The sequence below is a fragment of the Ilyonectria robusta genome (assembly GCF_021365365.1).
Source record: "Ilyonectria robusta strain PMI_751 chromosome Unknown BGZ61scaffold_13, whole genome shotgun sequence".
Lineage (NCBI taxonomy): Eukaryota > Fungi > Ascomycota > Sordariomycetes > Hypocreales > Nectriaceae > Ilyonectria > Ilyonectria robusta.
Genome location: NW_025764447.1, coordinates 1,019,670 through 1,033,969, shown reverse-complemented (window position 1 = coordinate 1,033,969; position 14,300 = coordinate 1,019,670). Strand labels below are relative to the sequence as shown.

Below are 14,300 nucleotides of genomic sequence, written 5' to 3'. Positions count from 1 at the left end.
CGTCCCAGCCCGATCGACATGGGAATGTCAGAAACCCGAGGGGAATAGGCGTCTTCGTTTTGTCCCCTGGGTCCTTCTCTTGGCTCCCATTTTTGGGGTCATTTTTGTGGCCATTAAAGGCACCCTCAAGATGTGATTGGCCTACTGAAATAGAAGACAGGTGCCCTAAATATGGTAATAGCGGCGGAAACTAATTTTAAGCTTCTTAGTGGATCCGCCACGGTCAATTTGATCAAGGCAATAGTGTTCGAAGCGATGGTGATGATGTTCATGATTGCCTGGGCCCGGATTGACCGGGTCGAGCAAAGAGGGGTTTTCTGGCACCCCCCCTGACTATGGTCATAATATCAATCTATCAGATGTTTCCTCATGCAGGGTCACCTTCCAACAGTGGTTGAATGTTTGGTCAAGGCCGTAGTCTCCATAGGAAGAGAACGCTTGATTGGCTGGGATCACTATCCTGGTGTGACTGTTGGTGGAGCATATCCTCCCGACGAGAGGAGGGACAACAACGCCACACCTAAATGAGGCATCATTGGCTCCTGTTTCCGGTGACAAGCAGGGGGGCAACCGCGGTATTAAATCCTACTCCCCCTCCATGCTTGAGGGATAATCCCAGGGCAAATCTCTCCTCCAATCTCAACACCCACGTAGCAACGAAGGACCTCAGCGAGTACCTGAAGCTGTTTCATGCTTGGCGAAATGGCCGCACCCCCAGCAGAACCTGTCATAGACGTTGATGTACAGCCTCTTCTCCACAACTCTGTACGATGTAAACGTGAACTAACATTCAATTGAGGTTGACGACGATCGAGACTCGACGATTGGAGATGTATGCGTGGATGGCATCTCGCCTACCCTGACGTGCTGTGAAAGAATATATCACTGATACAAACAACGATATAGGACAATTCGTCATCAACTGCTAGCGTAACAAGCTCCATTCTCAATTATCGGGTCGAAAACGGGAGAACATACCATGCGTACAAGGACGGAAGTAAGTTGAATATGCTTCTCCCATTTAATATTTGTGGAAATTATAGTCTTTCTCACCTGCTATAGAATACTATATGCCCAACGACGAAACGGAAAACAACAGGCTAGGTAATATAGACCACACCTCAACTGTCCAAGATTCTCACACTAGATCTTTTCAGACTTGCAGCATAATCTGTTCCTCTTGACTTTTGACAACAAGCTTGGTCTCTCCCCGCCAAATCTTCCCGAGTTTAAGACCGGCCGAGTTCTTGACCTGGGTACCGGTACAGGCGTTTGGGCGATCGACTTTGCTGACGAACATCCCGAGACTGAGGTAAGAGGATATCTCAGAGCAAAGAGCGAGCAAGGCTAATAGTCCACATAGGTTATAGGGGTCGATCTGTCTCCTACTCAACCGGAATTGTATGAGATGAGTTCCCACATAGAAGACGGATGACAACTTAAACTCGAGCAGCATACCCCCGAATCTAAGGTTTGAGATCGACGACATCGACGAGGACTGGACTTATTCTCAGCCTTTTGATTATATCCACAGCAGAATGATGAACGTCTCAGTCAAGAACTGGCCAGAGTATCTCCGTAAGATTTTTGAGTGAGTTATTTTATAATTGGACGAATAAGTTGGCAACTCCTGACTTAACCAGAAATCTTACGCCGGGTGGCTATGCTGAGCTCCAGGACGTCGATGTATTCATGCGATCAGACGACAACACTCTTACCGAAGATCATGCTCTTCGGAAATGGGGCATTCTTCTAGACAAAGCGGCCAAAGAGCACGGAACTCCCTTCATAGACACCAATCGATTCAAACCCCTTATGGCCGAGGTCGGATTCGTCGATATCAAGGAGAAGCCATTCAAATGGCCGATAAATCGCTGGCCCAAGGAGAAAAGGTTCAAGGAGCTTGGAGAGTGGAGCAAATTGAACACAGACGGCCTTCTTGAGGGGCTTTCAATGGCTTTGTTTACAAGGTGCCTTGGCTGGACTGCTGAGGAGGTCAGCGTTTTCCTGGTTGACGTCAGGAAGGATTTGAACAATCCGAAAATCCATGCCTACTGGTCAATGTATTCTCTGCCACCCCATTTTTGTTTTCAATATGCTGATAATCCGTTAGCCGATCAGTTTACGCAAAGAAGCCTGAAGCTTAGGAATTGCGCATGGATAGAATTCTCTGGCGATATACGCGGCTGGGGCTTGTACATGCAGCCGTTTGATACACACAGGCGGTGCTGGGACCTCATTACCCCATCCGAAAGCGAGCAGAGTAGATAAGTAACCTTTTTACTGGCATATGGAGAACCACATACAACGTGGAAAGCTTTATTTCATACGTAGTCAACTCTTTCTATTTGGTAGTGACTGGTATTAAGATGTAGGGTGCCCTAGTACACATACCCAGAGGGGGGACTAGAAGCTCAACAGTAAAAAAAAAAAAAGCCCAGCAGCATCAACAATACAGACCATATACCCAGTCCATTCAAAGGTCAACAGTTTACTCAGACAGACTAGGGTTTCTAGTCCAACTGGTTACCTTGTGCAATAACTTCATGAGCTACAGTAACAGCTGCACCCTGAAAAAGATATTAGGAATATATACAAAAGTTTCCAAAATAATATCCCCAATGTACTACTTGGGTTAAGTTGAAGTCCTCTTGTCTGGAGATTTCGGCTCCTCCATGCATAAAATGTGTGTGTAATTAAGCGTGTGAGCGACAAGGGCACATAACGTCACATCGCCGACTGGGGCAGGGGCTTCGGACATGTCTTCACCGCCGTCCTGTGCAGGCGCTAACAAAAGGACAAGGGGAGACTGGTGAGATATCCCTGGCAGGCTCCAAAAGTTCCTCGGGGTACATTCGTAATTGTGTAGTACGCTTGGGCTAATACCGTAAAATATTCGTAAATTTATGCGACTTTTATGGGGTATTTTGCTCCATATTTTCTCTTCGCCACCAATAGACTTGAAGGATCTATCGATTTAACCGCAATTTAGACCAGCCATGTTGCAAGATGTTCCTTCAAGATGTCTTGTCAGCGTCTCTCATCTTGACTCCCTTCCAGCGGTCCAACTCCTCAGCCCCGAACGTAAATAGAGGGTACTACAAATAATATGTAACAACGTCTGGAGAAATCCAGATGAGCAGCGAGTTGAGAAGTCCTTCCCGACAGCTGAATTGCACGTGCAGAATCAAAACCTGTACTGTTCAGGCAGGAGAGTTAGAAATTTTCGTGCCAAGCCAACAACATAAGCCACCAACATGTCTCAAGGTCGCACGATGTTGGACGAAAAGGCCCGAGGTAGCATGCTTGAAATAAGTAACGTTGCGCCAACAGCGTAGCCGAATCCAAGTAGGAAGCTGAACAAGGCAGGAGGTGTAACAGACGCCAAAACAGCACATCCCGGGGGACTGGTTGACCAACAACACACCTAGTTGAATCCAAGTGCTGCTTCAGGCAGTTACCGATGACCCGTAATTCCACATGTATACGAGGTGCGATATTTGTTCAGAAGCCATAGCCACCGATGATCGACTAAGCCATGCCATCTCATGCATATAAAGAGGGATAACAGCACTCTTTGTTTCTTTCCACTCTGCATCTCCATTCCAATCAACACAATCTCAAACACAAGAACCTCTCAACCATCCACCATGCGCTTCTCCACACTCTTCGCCGCCGCCGCTACCCTCGCTGCCGCCGTAACCGGCATGGCTATCGAAGAGCGCGACGTAGTCATCTCGGACGAGATCACTCTCGGGCTTCTCCGTGCCTACCAGGACTTCGACGGAGACGAGAGCCTCCAGAAGCGTGGCTGTGGATTCGACAACTGCCAGCTGTGCTACGACAGATACCCGTACTGCCACATGAACAACCTCCCCAGCACCATCAACTGGTAAGTCTCGAACTCGGACTCGGCCACACAGCCATTGCTAATACTCGTCCGTTAGTCTCGCTCGTTGCAGCAAATGCCCCGGCAAGTGCTAAACTGGCCGTGGACTTGGAGGGCAAAGTAGCCAATTGTCCGAGAACATGTTTAAAAGACTGCGATAACCGACACTGACAACCGACTCTTCAAGACCAATGACCACGAAGCAAATTCATCACGTAAAGTGAGGGGAACTGGGGCAATTTCCAAGTTGCGGTGTGGGCTTCTTTTCGCATGTTTTTCACAATACTCTACATAGACCAACATACTTTGCTTTGCTGCTTATGTGCACTTGGACCGTCAATGCCATGATCTCCCTCGCGCGTGTTCGTTGATCTCGTCTACTCCTTCCCCTGAACACCCCTTCTCTTTGGACCTTGAACATGAGACCTAACAGGCTAGAGAGGCTCGATGGGATGAATGTCTGTTCGCTCAAAGTATATGACCATGAACTTGCTAGTGTTGGCCGAGGACCAAAATTCGTTCAATTTGGTGCAGCAGGATACGGACAGCTTAATATCAACGAATCTCCTTCGATCGGGGGCGACATGGTGGCTGCTTTCTCGGAGATTGACAAGAGCATCTACCCACTCCACTCTAGTAGCCAGTGGATTGAATTGAGTAGCTTTTAGCCCTCTGTAGCCAATAACCACCACATTGACTGTATATTCTGGATGACTTCGTACCAGTATTCCCTTATGTTTAGTCAGTCATGAGTTTTGTCTGTTGCAGACGACTTCCTAGAAATAGGAGCTTAAATAACTGACCTTATGCTCTACAGTGTAGTCTTGGCATTTTTTTCTAGTTGTGAGAAACGGAAATGCTGTGGAGAATTGTCACGAGAGATAGGGGCGACGAGCTTTACGAGCCGTTGCCGTAGGCATTATCCCTCTCTGGCCACGCACGATAACCACGAAAGCGAAGAAGAGACAAGTGAGCGAGTAAACCATTTATGCTAGTCTTGTCTGTCTATGCCAGGGAACAATCCAAGTGCCGATGTTTCCACATGCGCTTTTATTTTTGCAGAACAAGTCCATCGCATGTTGACCAAGCTGGCACAGATCTCAGTGTCCAACATCCAATTAACAATGATCCACCTCCATTACAGGGTATAAATAAAGTCAGGGCGAACGTCGCCACTAATCCACTTCTGCTCCTCCGTCATTGCAGCGTACCGCGCATCCCGCTTGCCGCTCATGCGAGCACGGTTCTCCCAGCGAAGCGCGAAGTGCATAAAGATAGAACCGCCAAGGAGGAAGACAATCTGGTATGAAAGAACGGTGGCATGACCACTCCGGTAGCGTGGTTTCTCACGGTCGAGGTAGATGTTGGACGAGACAACACCGTTGAGATTGCCCCAACCGACGACCATCCCAAGTACGATGGCGCGTTTTAGGGAGCCTTCGATATTGTTGTTGACCCAAGAGACAGTATTAGAGACCGTGGGATAGATTCCTGTTCAGAGTTAGCGAGTAGTTTACAAGGTGAGGGGGCAGGATCAGAAACGTACCCATTGCGCCCAGGAAGACAGCGCCGTATTGCACCTTGGGCTTCGAAGATGCTAGGAGCATGATGAATCCGATAATTCCAACAGAAACAGTTGCGATGTTGCAGTATCCTCGACACCGCGTTCGGTCTGCCACGAAGCCGACAACGACAGTGGCCGTTGCTGCACAAGCATACGGAGGAACAGAGAGCAGCTGTGCATGAGTACCCTCGTGGCCCATGCCGCGCAAAATAGTAGGAAGGAAGAGAGAGAAGGCGTACAAGGGCATCAGGCAGCCCATGTAAATGACCATATACCCATATGTCTTCCAGTCTTTTGCCGCAGCCCAGATGTGGCGTTTGTCGAAGTCTTCGGCGGTCCTGCCCTGACGATCCATGATGAGGCGGCGCTGAACGCGAATGCGGTCCTCCTGGCTGAGGAAACGGGCCGTATCAGGCCAGTCGAAAACCATCCACCAACAAAAGATGCCGATGAAAACAGTCGCCAATCCTTCAAGGATGAAGATCCATGCCCAGCCAGACTTGCCGCCCACTCCATCCATTTGTGCAATAGCAGCAGCCAGAAGACCTCCAAATGACCCGGCGAGGGCAGCCGCGGAGAAGAAAATAGCAGCGCGAGCGCCTATCTCAGAGCTCTTATACCAGCAGCCGAGGTAGTAATTGACTCCAGGGTACAAACCCGCCTCGGCAACACCAAGGAACCATCGAGCTGCAAGGAGGCCTGGGTAGTTGTGGCATAGTCCCATAAGAGTCATAACAGTGCCCCAGGCAATGATAATCGCCGTGAAGAAGATGCGAGGTGTCAGACGCTTGAGGATGCCGTTGGTGATGGGCTCAAACAGAGCATAGCTGATGAAGAAGATGGTGAGAGCCATGTTGTAGTTGCCTGGCACCATGCCCAACTCTCCTTCCATGTTTTCGAGGCGCGCATTGCCGATGTTGGTTCGGTCGAGGAATGAGAGCAGGTAGAGCAGAGAAAGCCAAGGGATAAGCCATCGGTCAACCTTCCACATCAACTTTCGATCCTAGAGATGCCTTAGTAATAGCTTCACCACGGGTAGTCAAATATACGGCAACTAACGATTTCGCGGCGTTCCTCTTCACTTTTACCAGCATCAGGGTCGGGAAGGGCTGCTAGAAGCGCAGCACGTTCTGCCTCGATGCCAGATAACGACGACTGCTTCTCGGGCGCCACATTCTCAATATCTACCGTCCTGGGCTTCTCCAGGTCATTCGGTGGTGTTGTGCTGCTATCGGTCGTCATGGTCCAGGGTGAAAACGGAAAATTATATGGATGAATGTAGCGGACGGTGAGCTGTTGGCTCCGCGGAGATGGATGTTTTTGGGGTTAAAATGCACCCTAAATACAGTCTGGGGATGGGAATGGCTTTTGTTTCCCCTCTCGCTGACGATCCAACCATGCCGAGGCGCACATCGACGGCCGCATACTTTGGATGCCTGCTACATGCCAGCAAGGTCATCAGATGCGGGGATGCGGAGGTGCGCCTCGAACTTAATAAGATCTGCAATCCGCTCTAAGCGATTACAGGAAGGTAGTAATATTAAACGTGGAGAGTAAGTGCTTAGAAAGCTTGATACATGTTCCCCGCGATCAGCTTTCATTGGACGGCATGGATATGAATGCCGATCAACATGTCTCGGGGAATGAAAACTGCCGAATTCGCAAGGGTTAGTAAAGCTTACTTAAGGAATGCTATTCTGACGGCGATATAGTGTCGTATCGGAGACTTTGTCGATCTTTCAAGTGCGGTAGATAGTGGAGTTATCCTTAGGGGCTTGAAGAGCAAGATTGATATTTGCCTTGTTAATTAGCAACGACATATGTAGTTGCAAATTCAGGCTAAAATGTATAATTACGTAGTCGGGGAAACGTTCCACCGCTCCCATATATTCACCGCTTACTTACTATGTACTTATGTTAACGAAAAGGGCGATCAAATGAAGTACCAGAAATTTATGCACGCATGATATTGCCGCCTTTGAGGCCTCGAAAGACAGTCAGACAGTGCAGAAAATGCGAAGGCGGTCTGCTTCCTACCCAGGTAGACGAGATGTCATTCACATGGGTCGGTCGCATATAGACCTATGTGAGGAATTTCTGATTAGTGATTGGGTATGGCATGGCACGACGGATATATGTAGGTGAGACTCGGCGACATCCCGCTTCTGTGTATACCCGATGTAGTTACTATGCCAAAAAGCCGAAGCTGTTATTCATTCTTCTTATTTCAATTGGGAGATACCTAGTGAGATGCCTAGGTTACTTGTAGGTGTTCTTATGTTGGTCAAGCTGGAACATCAAGCACGACAGTAGTATTTCCATTCATTGTTCTGTTTACTGTATCAGCTATCTGCATCGCTTCATAGAGGGATGGTAACGACAGGATACATTTATTCACGTCAAATTTGGATCAAAAAATGGCAATAGTAAGGTCAATATTGGCTGGCGTCGCTGTGGGCAACGGGCGTGAGCCCGGATGCTTCTTACTCCTGATAAGGGGCTACTGTAATGCCTAGGCCCATCTATATCTTGCATAGTCCGTTTCATCTCGAGATGTAGAATCTGACTCCAGACGACCATTAGCTGTCTCAGCTGAGGAGCGTGACTCGCCGCTGCTCGTCGCCAACCTCGAGCTCGATGCTTGGCCGGATAGGTCGACCGAGTTTGTATCTCTGCTACTATAGATCTCCGTAGCCATACCGCCCGAGCTCTTGGGCTTAGGTGTAGCGGAACGTTGCGAAAGTGTCTTGTACAGACTAGGACTCTTGAACAGCCTTGTGCCCCACGATCTTTGAACCTCCGGTGACGATGGCGCAGTGTCGGGCACCGGGAGTTCCACAGGCCCTTCCCCTTCGCTCTCAGACTCGTCTTCGGCGTTGTTTAACGGAGGGCTGTCCTGAGTGACGAGCTTCCGGGGGAAACCACTGATGGAAAATAATCGGCGGGTATGTACACTTACACACTCCTGGATGAAGGGGCGCTTCTCGTTGTGGCTGTAGCTCCCCGGTTGAAGACATAAGGATAGACAGGTTACACTAAACTGGAACTCTGAGCCAATTCGGAGGGTCGGAAGCTGGAAGCAGCCGGAGTAGCACATGCTGTTGATGGTTTGGACGGGAATTGGCACCTGTTGTTGTCTTTGGTTGAGTGAGCCGTAGTTCTCTTCCAACAAGAAAAACGGTACGAAGGTGTTGCCAAGGATGTATTCTCGCAGGATGTGACCAAGGCCTATGAGGTCATGGCTACCTTCATCGAAGCGACACCGGATGTCTCCTGTACAAAGTCAGTACTGTTAAAGCCGTCGGGTGCGTGAGTCTTTACTTACCAGAACACATGTACTCCCCTGTGTCCCCATGCTGAGTGTGGCCACCTGCTCTTTCAAAATAAAAACAGCTCGCCACAAGCTTACGAGCGACTTCGTAGATCCCGGGGTTGTCCCTCATCATGTTCATCGCATGCCGCTCCATATTTTCCAACTCCTCAACCTTATCAAGCTCGGGTCGCTCACCCTCGAACTCGACATTGATACGCACGCTGCTCTCTTCTCCCACTGGCCGGTTTATTTGGTTTGGCGCTGTAGCCATGGCACGGTACTGACTCCAAGCTTCCTCGCAGTCCACTTGGTCGTCGGTAGGAGCAGCTCGCCACATGTAGCCTAGGCCAGCGACGTTCCGCTGACGTGGGGACCCTTTAGGCCGCGAGCCTTCCGAAGGACTCAACGAGAACATGCCTGGGGATTGAGGTGACACTCGAGGGTTGCTGAGGCCAGTTCCAATCGACAAGAAGATATCCGGGGCCCAGGTGCTGACCTCCTTCCAAAGCAGTCTTCGCTCATAGTCCGCGACTAAAGCCGGGCAGTTATGGTGAATCGCACCATCTGAATATGCAGCCATTGTTTCCGTTTGAACGAATGACTTGAAATACGGGGCTGTTGCGGCAGTTGCTCGGGCAGCTTCCCAGATCATAAGCTCCATGGCGGGGTCCTGTGGCCTCAAGAACTTGTACGGCACTAAGCGACCAATCAGTTGACGTTTGTAGCCTAGAATATTTTTAGGATCGCTCACTAGTATCACGTTCACCTTCAGTGTTGTAGTTCGAGAAGATAACTGGCCTATTTTCGCTTGCCAGTGTTGAAGTGACTGCAACTCGTGTTGCAGTGGACTTTTCGACCTTAGTTCCGCCATACAAGGGGGAGTAGTCGTCAAAGGAGGACTGCAAAGCCCTCTCCAGTGGTTTCGTCTTGTAATAGCTCTTGTTACTGACCATTGCAAGGGGTTTAAAGCCTCGCGGAGTGAATGCCTGCCTGCAGATGGTCTTGAATTGCTCCTTGCAATACGACACGCTCCAGCCTTTGACACCTAGGCCTAAAGCAACGATGCCACCGGTGCTGTAGCTGTCAGTCATTTGATTGCGTACTTGGATGTTACATGACGAACCTCGTCCCGACTATGAGGTCAAAGAATTTTTGAATAGGGATATGGCGTCCAAGGGCCTCCTCGATCGCCCGCAAAATCTCAAGCTGGACAATAGCTCGTATTCCACCCCTAAGTATCACGTCAACTACTAAGTTAAAAAATATGGCAAGGTGACTCACCCATCCAGGCAAAGAATTCTCACGCCAGCCTCGTCTGGCTTGAATTTGATCTTGGCTGGCTCCGGCCAGTCTGTGTCTCGTGGGTGAAGAGGGCAATAGTGTAGTCTGAACAAGCCTTGTCCTGCATTTATCCCATAAGACTGAATGCAAGCCTTGCAGAAAATATGGCCACATGGAAGGACGTTCTCAGGGATGCTTCTTACGCAGCAAAGACACGTCAGATTGCTCCTAAAGCTCGCGGCGGGCTTGTTGGGATCCAGAGTTCTGTAGAAGTCGGCCATGATGTCGATGTGTATCCTTGGAATAGTAGCACTCTCGTCACGATCGAAGTGTCCCAGGCGTGCATCCAGGTTTCTGATGTGCCTGTCTATTTCATCGATCCATACCGGGAAAAACTCGTCGGCAACGAAGGCTGACTCGAAATGGCCGCGAGCCAGTATCCTACCTGTGTGAGCTTGGTGGCCCTTCTTGTGCGAGTTTCTGACATTACGGCATTCTGCGCCATCTCGCTCAAAAGAACAGCGTAGCCAGTGATTGCAGAACTCTAGCAGGGCGGCAAGCAGGGGATCGAGGTAGGTGTTGCGGAGTAGATTCGAGTAAGTTCCTGAGAAATGTTAACCTTTTGATCAATTACGCGACTAGGAGTGCGAGGAGTCTCATGTTACCCTGTGTATTGTCTCTCGTAGCAGCCAGCGCGATACACGAGGCAATTGGACGGCTAAGTTTCATGAAGAGATCTCTCACACGACCTCTGCGCCGGTCGTAGTTTCTGTACATGGACAGGATGAGATTTAGTATGTGTCCGCCAAAGTCCTGCGGCAATGGGGCATGACGGCGAGCTTCTTCTACGAAGTCGAACGGCTCATCTAGTCGTCTCGAAAAGTGGTCGTAGGCTGCGTTGACGTATTGCGGAAGCACCTCTGCATTTAGTAACATGCGGAACTTCTTTTTCTGGGCATGAGACAAAGCACATTTCCTACCGATAATGTCATACAGCTTTCCGATCTGCTCATCTATCTGCATGTAACGTCCTTTGGCGGGAATCCTCACCACTGTGACGGAAGAGTAGTAGTACTCCAGGAGCTGCTTGGTGGTCGTGATGACCTTTCCCAGCGCCGCCAGTCTGGCAAGGGTATCTCTCAGGGCCGGGACTTGATGTACTGAGTACTGATAGTCATCGAGGAGTCCGTGTGTGGCTGTCTCTGTATCCCATTGTTTCTCGTCGATTTGGCTCTCGGTCGCGTTGAGGACGATGACGATATGCGGCAGGCTTGGCTGGTTGATAGACTTGTCGATAGACATGGCTGCCCAATTGACCAACTGCGTCAAGACGTCGGTCTGGAAGGTCCTGCCACAGCGATTGAATCAGCACTAGATCGATCATGGGTTGTCTTTGAGGAAGCAAAACATACCGAACCTCGCGGAGCACAAAGACCACGACATCCGAGAAAGTGTACAGGATCCTCGGGAAAAGGATCCTCACTGCATACTCCCGCGACTGCATCTTGGGATTATCCGCCCAAGCGAGCTTCTTGCGGAGTTTCTTCCCCATAAATTTTCCAGGCCGTTTCGCGCTCTCCATCTTCTCTCGACATGCCAAGCCTCGCGGTGCGCTCTCTCCGCCAGTCATGCCCTCGCAGTCGGCGTACAGGATGGGTTTCTGGGCGTAGTGGGTCCCGGGGTCCTCGTATAGGTGTACGTCGCCTGTCGTGGGAATGTTGTCACCAACGAGGCCGGGAACCGGCGCCGCATAGTTGTGAGTGTTTCCGGTCCTGGCTTGCTCGCGATCGATCAGCATCTTGATTACTGTGCTCTTTCCAGCGCCTGTACATTGGAAACGGTAAGCTATGGCAGACGGCTCAAGGGTTAAACGAGAACATACCGGTCTGTCCGACAAAGGAGACAAGCTGTGGGAATCGATCCGAATGAACCCCCACCTGACTCTCACGTAGGATGTCGACAAGCCGATTCGAATAGTGTAGGTACGGCTGGTTGGCCTCCTTGACCACACCAAACCAAGTAGTGTTGATATCGGTCCCATGGCGTCTATACTGCTCTTCCTGTGTAGGCTGACCAAAGATTTGTTTCAGCCGATGGATGACCTCCTCGTCGACCTTTTCGTGTTGACGGCCATCGATCCCAACTTTTCCTGGCTACAATTCATCATGTTAGCAGTCGAGATCAGATGCAGCGTTATAAGCCTGTTTTTGAGGGCGACATATGTGTACAAGGGAGGCGGCAACCGAACAACATTGAGTAGATGTAAGGAAAATATAGTACTAACGCGATGAGGTCGTTCCAGTGGCCAGCAGGCGTCACAAAAAAAGTCATCGCATTGAACACATTTCCAGGCCTTTTTGGAACAATTGCATACACAACAGAGCGTCGGTACTTGAGACTGGGGTTGCACTAGCTGCGGTTTCGGAGGCGGCACGAGCAAAGACGGCGCTGAGGGACGCTTGAAGTGACTTGGTTTCGGTGGCACTGGGGGACGACAGTCGCGTTTGGGGGGGCCGTCCCTCGGAGTTTCAACGACCTCTGGCAACGTTGAGTATTCTGGGGGAGAAGGCATCGGATCGTTTTGGGTGTGTAAAGGCCAAGAGCTAGAGGCAAGAGGGGTAGAAGGAGAGATACGACGGCGCAAGGCGCGGGGTCCTTAAAAGGCTACCAAGAGGCTTTGTATCAAGTGACTATGGTATTGTCTCAAGTCTAGACCCTAGTCTCGAGGCGCCCTGCGTGGCTTGGGGGCTGGTATGCAGTCATGGAGAAGCAAATATTAGGTTGCGGCTGAGCGTAGCCTGATTCCACTTCCGAGTCCGACACTGAGACAAGTAAAAGGCCTATGAGAATGAAAAAAATTCTCAAGAGTTGTACGCGTTGGTGACATATAGACTGATACTAGGCTTTGCTGTTAATGGCTTCGCACGCATTTGAAGCTTGGAAACAGGTCCGGGAGGGCCATGGCGGCAGGGCAGATCGTCGTCTTTTCACAACTGAAACTGACAGCATTAGCCTGTCCACTAAGACGGTCTAGATCTAGAGTGGCGCAGAGGGGTGAGTGGAAGTTGATGCTGGTTAGTTATCACATTTGTACGAGGTTAGCAATGCGAGTCCGTACTTCGAAGCGCTTCTATGCACTGCACTTGATGCGCATCTACACGTGTGTTCCTGTCGCGTGATTTAATGGTGGATATCAAGGACAGCATGGATATAGAGCGTGGGGAGGCGCCTCTTCTTGGCAAGCGCTTCTGTAGCCTCATCGCCAGGTCCAGACCCGCCTGGTGCCGCCACGGCTCGCCCCGTGATCCAGCGGTGCAAGGGGAGCGCCGAAGCAGGTCGGTCTGCAATGGGGCCTTGTGAGGCATATGCGAAAGCTCCATCGTGTGCAGTGTCGGCGATGATGATCGATACCATTGGAGCGAGTCATAGAAAGTGCAACGGCCTAAGGATGTGATCTACAGGGTGTATTGAATTGATATCGCCAGGCTGCAGATGGTTTGATGGATGCCCAACGGGTGCTAGCACGTCGCCCAGGCTGTAAGACAATGTGGCTAAGCTAGTTCAAAGACTACTTAAGCGAGCAATCACTTCAGAGGCGCAGCTACTGGAGGCCACTGGGCGAAAGATGATGTTACTGACGGCAACATCCGAAGTGGCATCCGTGGCTGATCCATCTGACGTGAGATGGGGCATTCAGGACATGGATTGGATTGACTAACGCGGGGGAATTACATACATCACTTTCAGGGAAGTGGGAGGCTTCGCTCTTTGCAAAACTGATAGCCTACATTGGATTTGACGCGTGAGAACTTATCATTGTTGAGATCTAAGAACAGTCATGCACGGACTGAATTGAACCTATGTTCGGGGACCCTATGAATCACACAAAGACTTCAGGGAGGCGCGAGTATCTTTGGGACACTCACTGTTGTTCTGTTTCTCTCCTTCCCCATTGTCATTTTTCTCATCTTTGCCGGCGTTCTTTTTCTCATCTTTTCCGGTGTCCTTTTTCTCATCGTTGCCAATATCATTTTTCTCTTCTTTTCCAGAGTCCTTACAAGTGGCGCACTGTTCCCGCTCCATAGGAACACAGCGATCAAGTAGGGCTCTATGATTGCCTGTCGGATCCAACAAGTGGATACAAATGCCATCAACTAACCCCAAAGCAATGTCGCATGCATCGTCTTCAGATTCGGACCGTATATGCTCATAACAATTCTCGCAATTGAAACGCCAACGGATAATGCGGCACA

The 14,300-nt window shown here is 50.0% G+C and overlaps 4 protein-coding genes across 4 annotated transcripts; 2 read left to right on the top strand and 2 right to left on the bottom strand.

Moving 5' to 3' along the window:
- Positions 1-702: 702 nt before the first annotated feature.
- BGZ61DRAFT_548419 (S-adenosyl-L-methionine-dependent methyltransferase) lies at positions 703-2,579 on the top strand (the record flags this gene model as incomplete). Its single annotated transcript, XM_046255394.1, has 9 exons — positions 703-765; positions 800-832; positions 907-997; positions 1,063-1,104; positions 1,158-1,312; positions 1,364-1,401; positions 1,454-1,591; positions 1,644-2,063; positions 2,114-2,579. 9 exons carry the CDS (start codon positions 703-705, stop codon positions 2,145-2,147), a joined length of 1,014 nt encoding a protein of 337 aa, XP_046102934.1. The 3' UTR covers positions 2,148-2,579.
- A 1,024-nt stretch (positions 2,580-3,603) lies between these two features.
- Positions 3,604-4,214, top strand: BGZ61DRAFT_454613 (uncharacterized protein). The gene is made up of 2 exons (XM_046246255.1): positions 3,604-3,892; positions 3,948-4,214. Exons 1-2 carry the CDS (start codon positions 3,651-3,653, stop codon positions 3,982-3,984), a joined length of 279 nt encoding a protein of 92 aa, XP_046102933.1. The 5' UTR covers positions 3,604-3,650; the 3' UTR covers positions 3,985-4,214.
- Positions 4,215-5,027: 813 nt separating this feature from the next.
- On the bottom strand, positions 5,028-6,695 carry BGZ61DRAFT_423181 (major facilitator superfamily domain-containing protein; the record flags this gene model as incomplete). Its single annotated transcript, XM_046243556.1, has 3 exons — positions 5,028-5,380; positions 5,436-6,456; positions 6,513-6,695. The coding sequence occupies 3 exons, from the start codon at positions 6,693-6,695 to the stop codon at positions 5,028-5,030; spliced, it is 1,557 nt and encodes a 518-aa protein (XP_046102932.1).
- A 1,270-nt stretch (positions 6,696-7,965) lies between these two features.
- On the bottom strand, positions 7,966-14,130 carry BGZ61DRAFT_534069 (uncharacterized protein; the record flags this gene model as incomplete). Its single annotated transcript, XM_046254088.1, has 9 exons — positions 7,966-8,726; positions 8,779-9,462; positions 9,518-9,840; positions 9,890-9,997; positions 10,048-10,651; positions 10,713-11,395; positions 11,460-11,871; positions 11,930-12,196; positions 13,974-14,130. The coding sequence occupies 9 exons, from the start codon at positions 14,128-14,130 to the stop codon at positions 7,966-7,968; spliced, it is 3,999 nt and encodes a 1,332-aa protein (XP_046102931.1).
- Between the last annotated feature and the right edge of the window lie 170 nt (positions 14,131-14,300).

Excerpts from the sequence above, each read along its gene's own strand:
- BGZ61DRAFT_454613 (XM_046246255.1), top strand. The coding sequence starts at position 3,651 with ATGCGCTTCTCCACACTCTTCGCCGCCGCCGCTACCCTCGCTGCCGCC. Across the intron at positions 3,893-3,947 it reads CTCCCCAGCACCATCAACTG|TCTCGCTCGTTGCAGCAAAT; the intron begins GTAAGTCTCGAA and ends CTCGTCCGTTAG.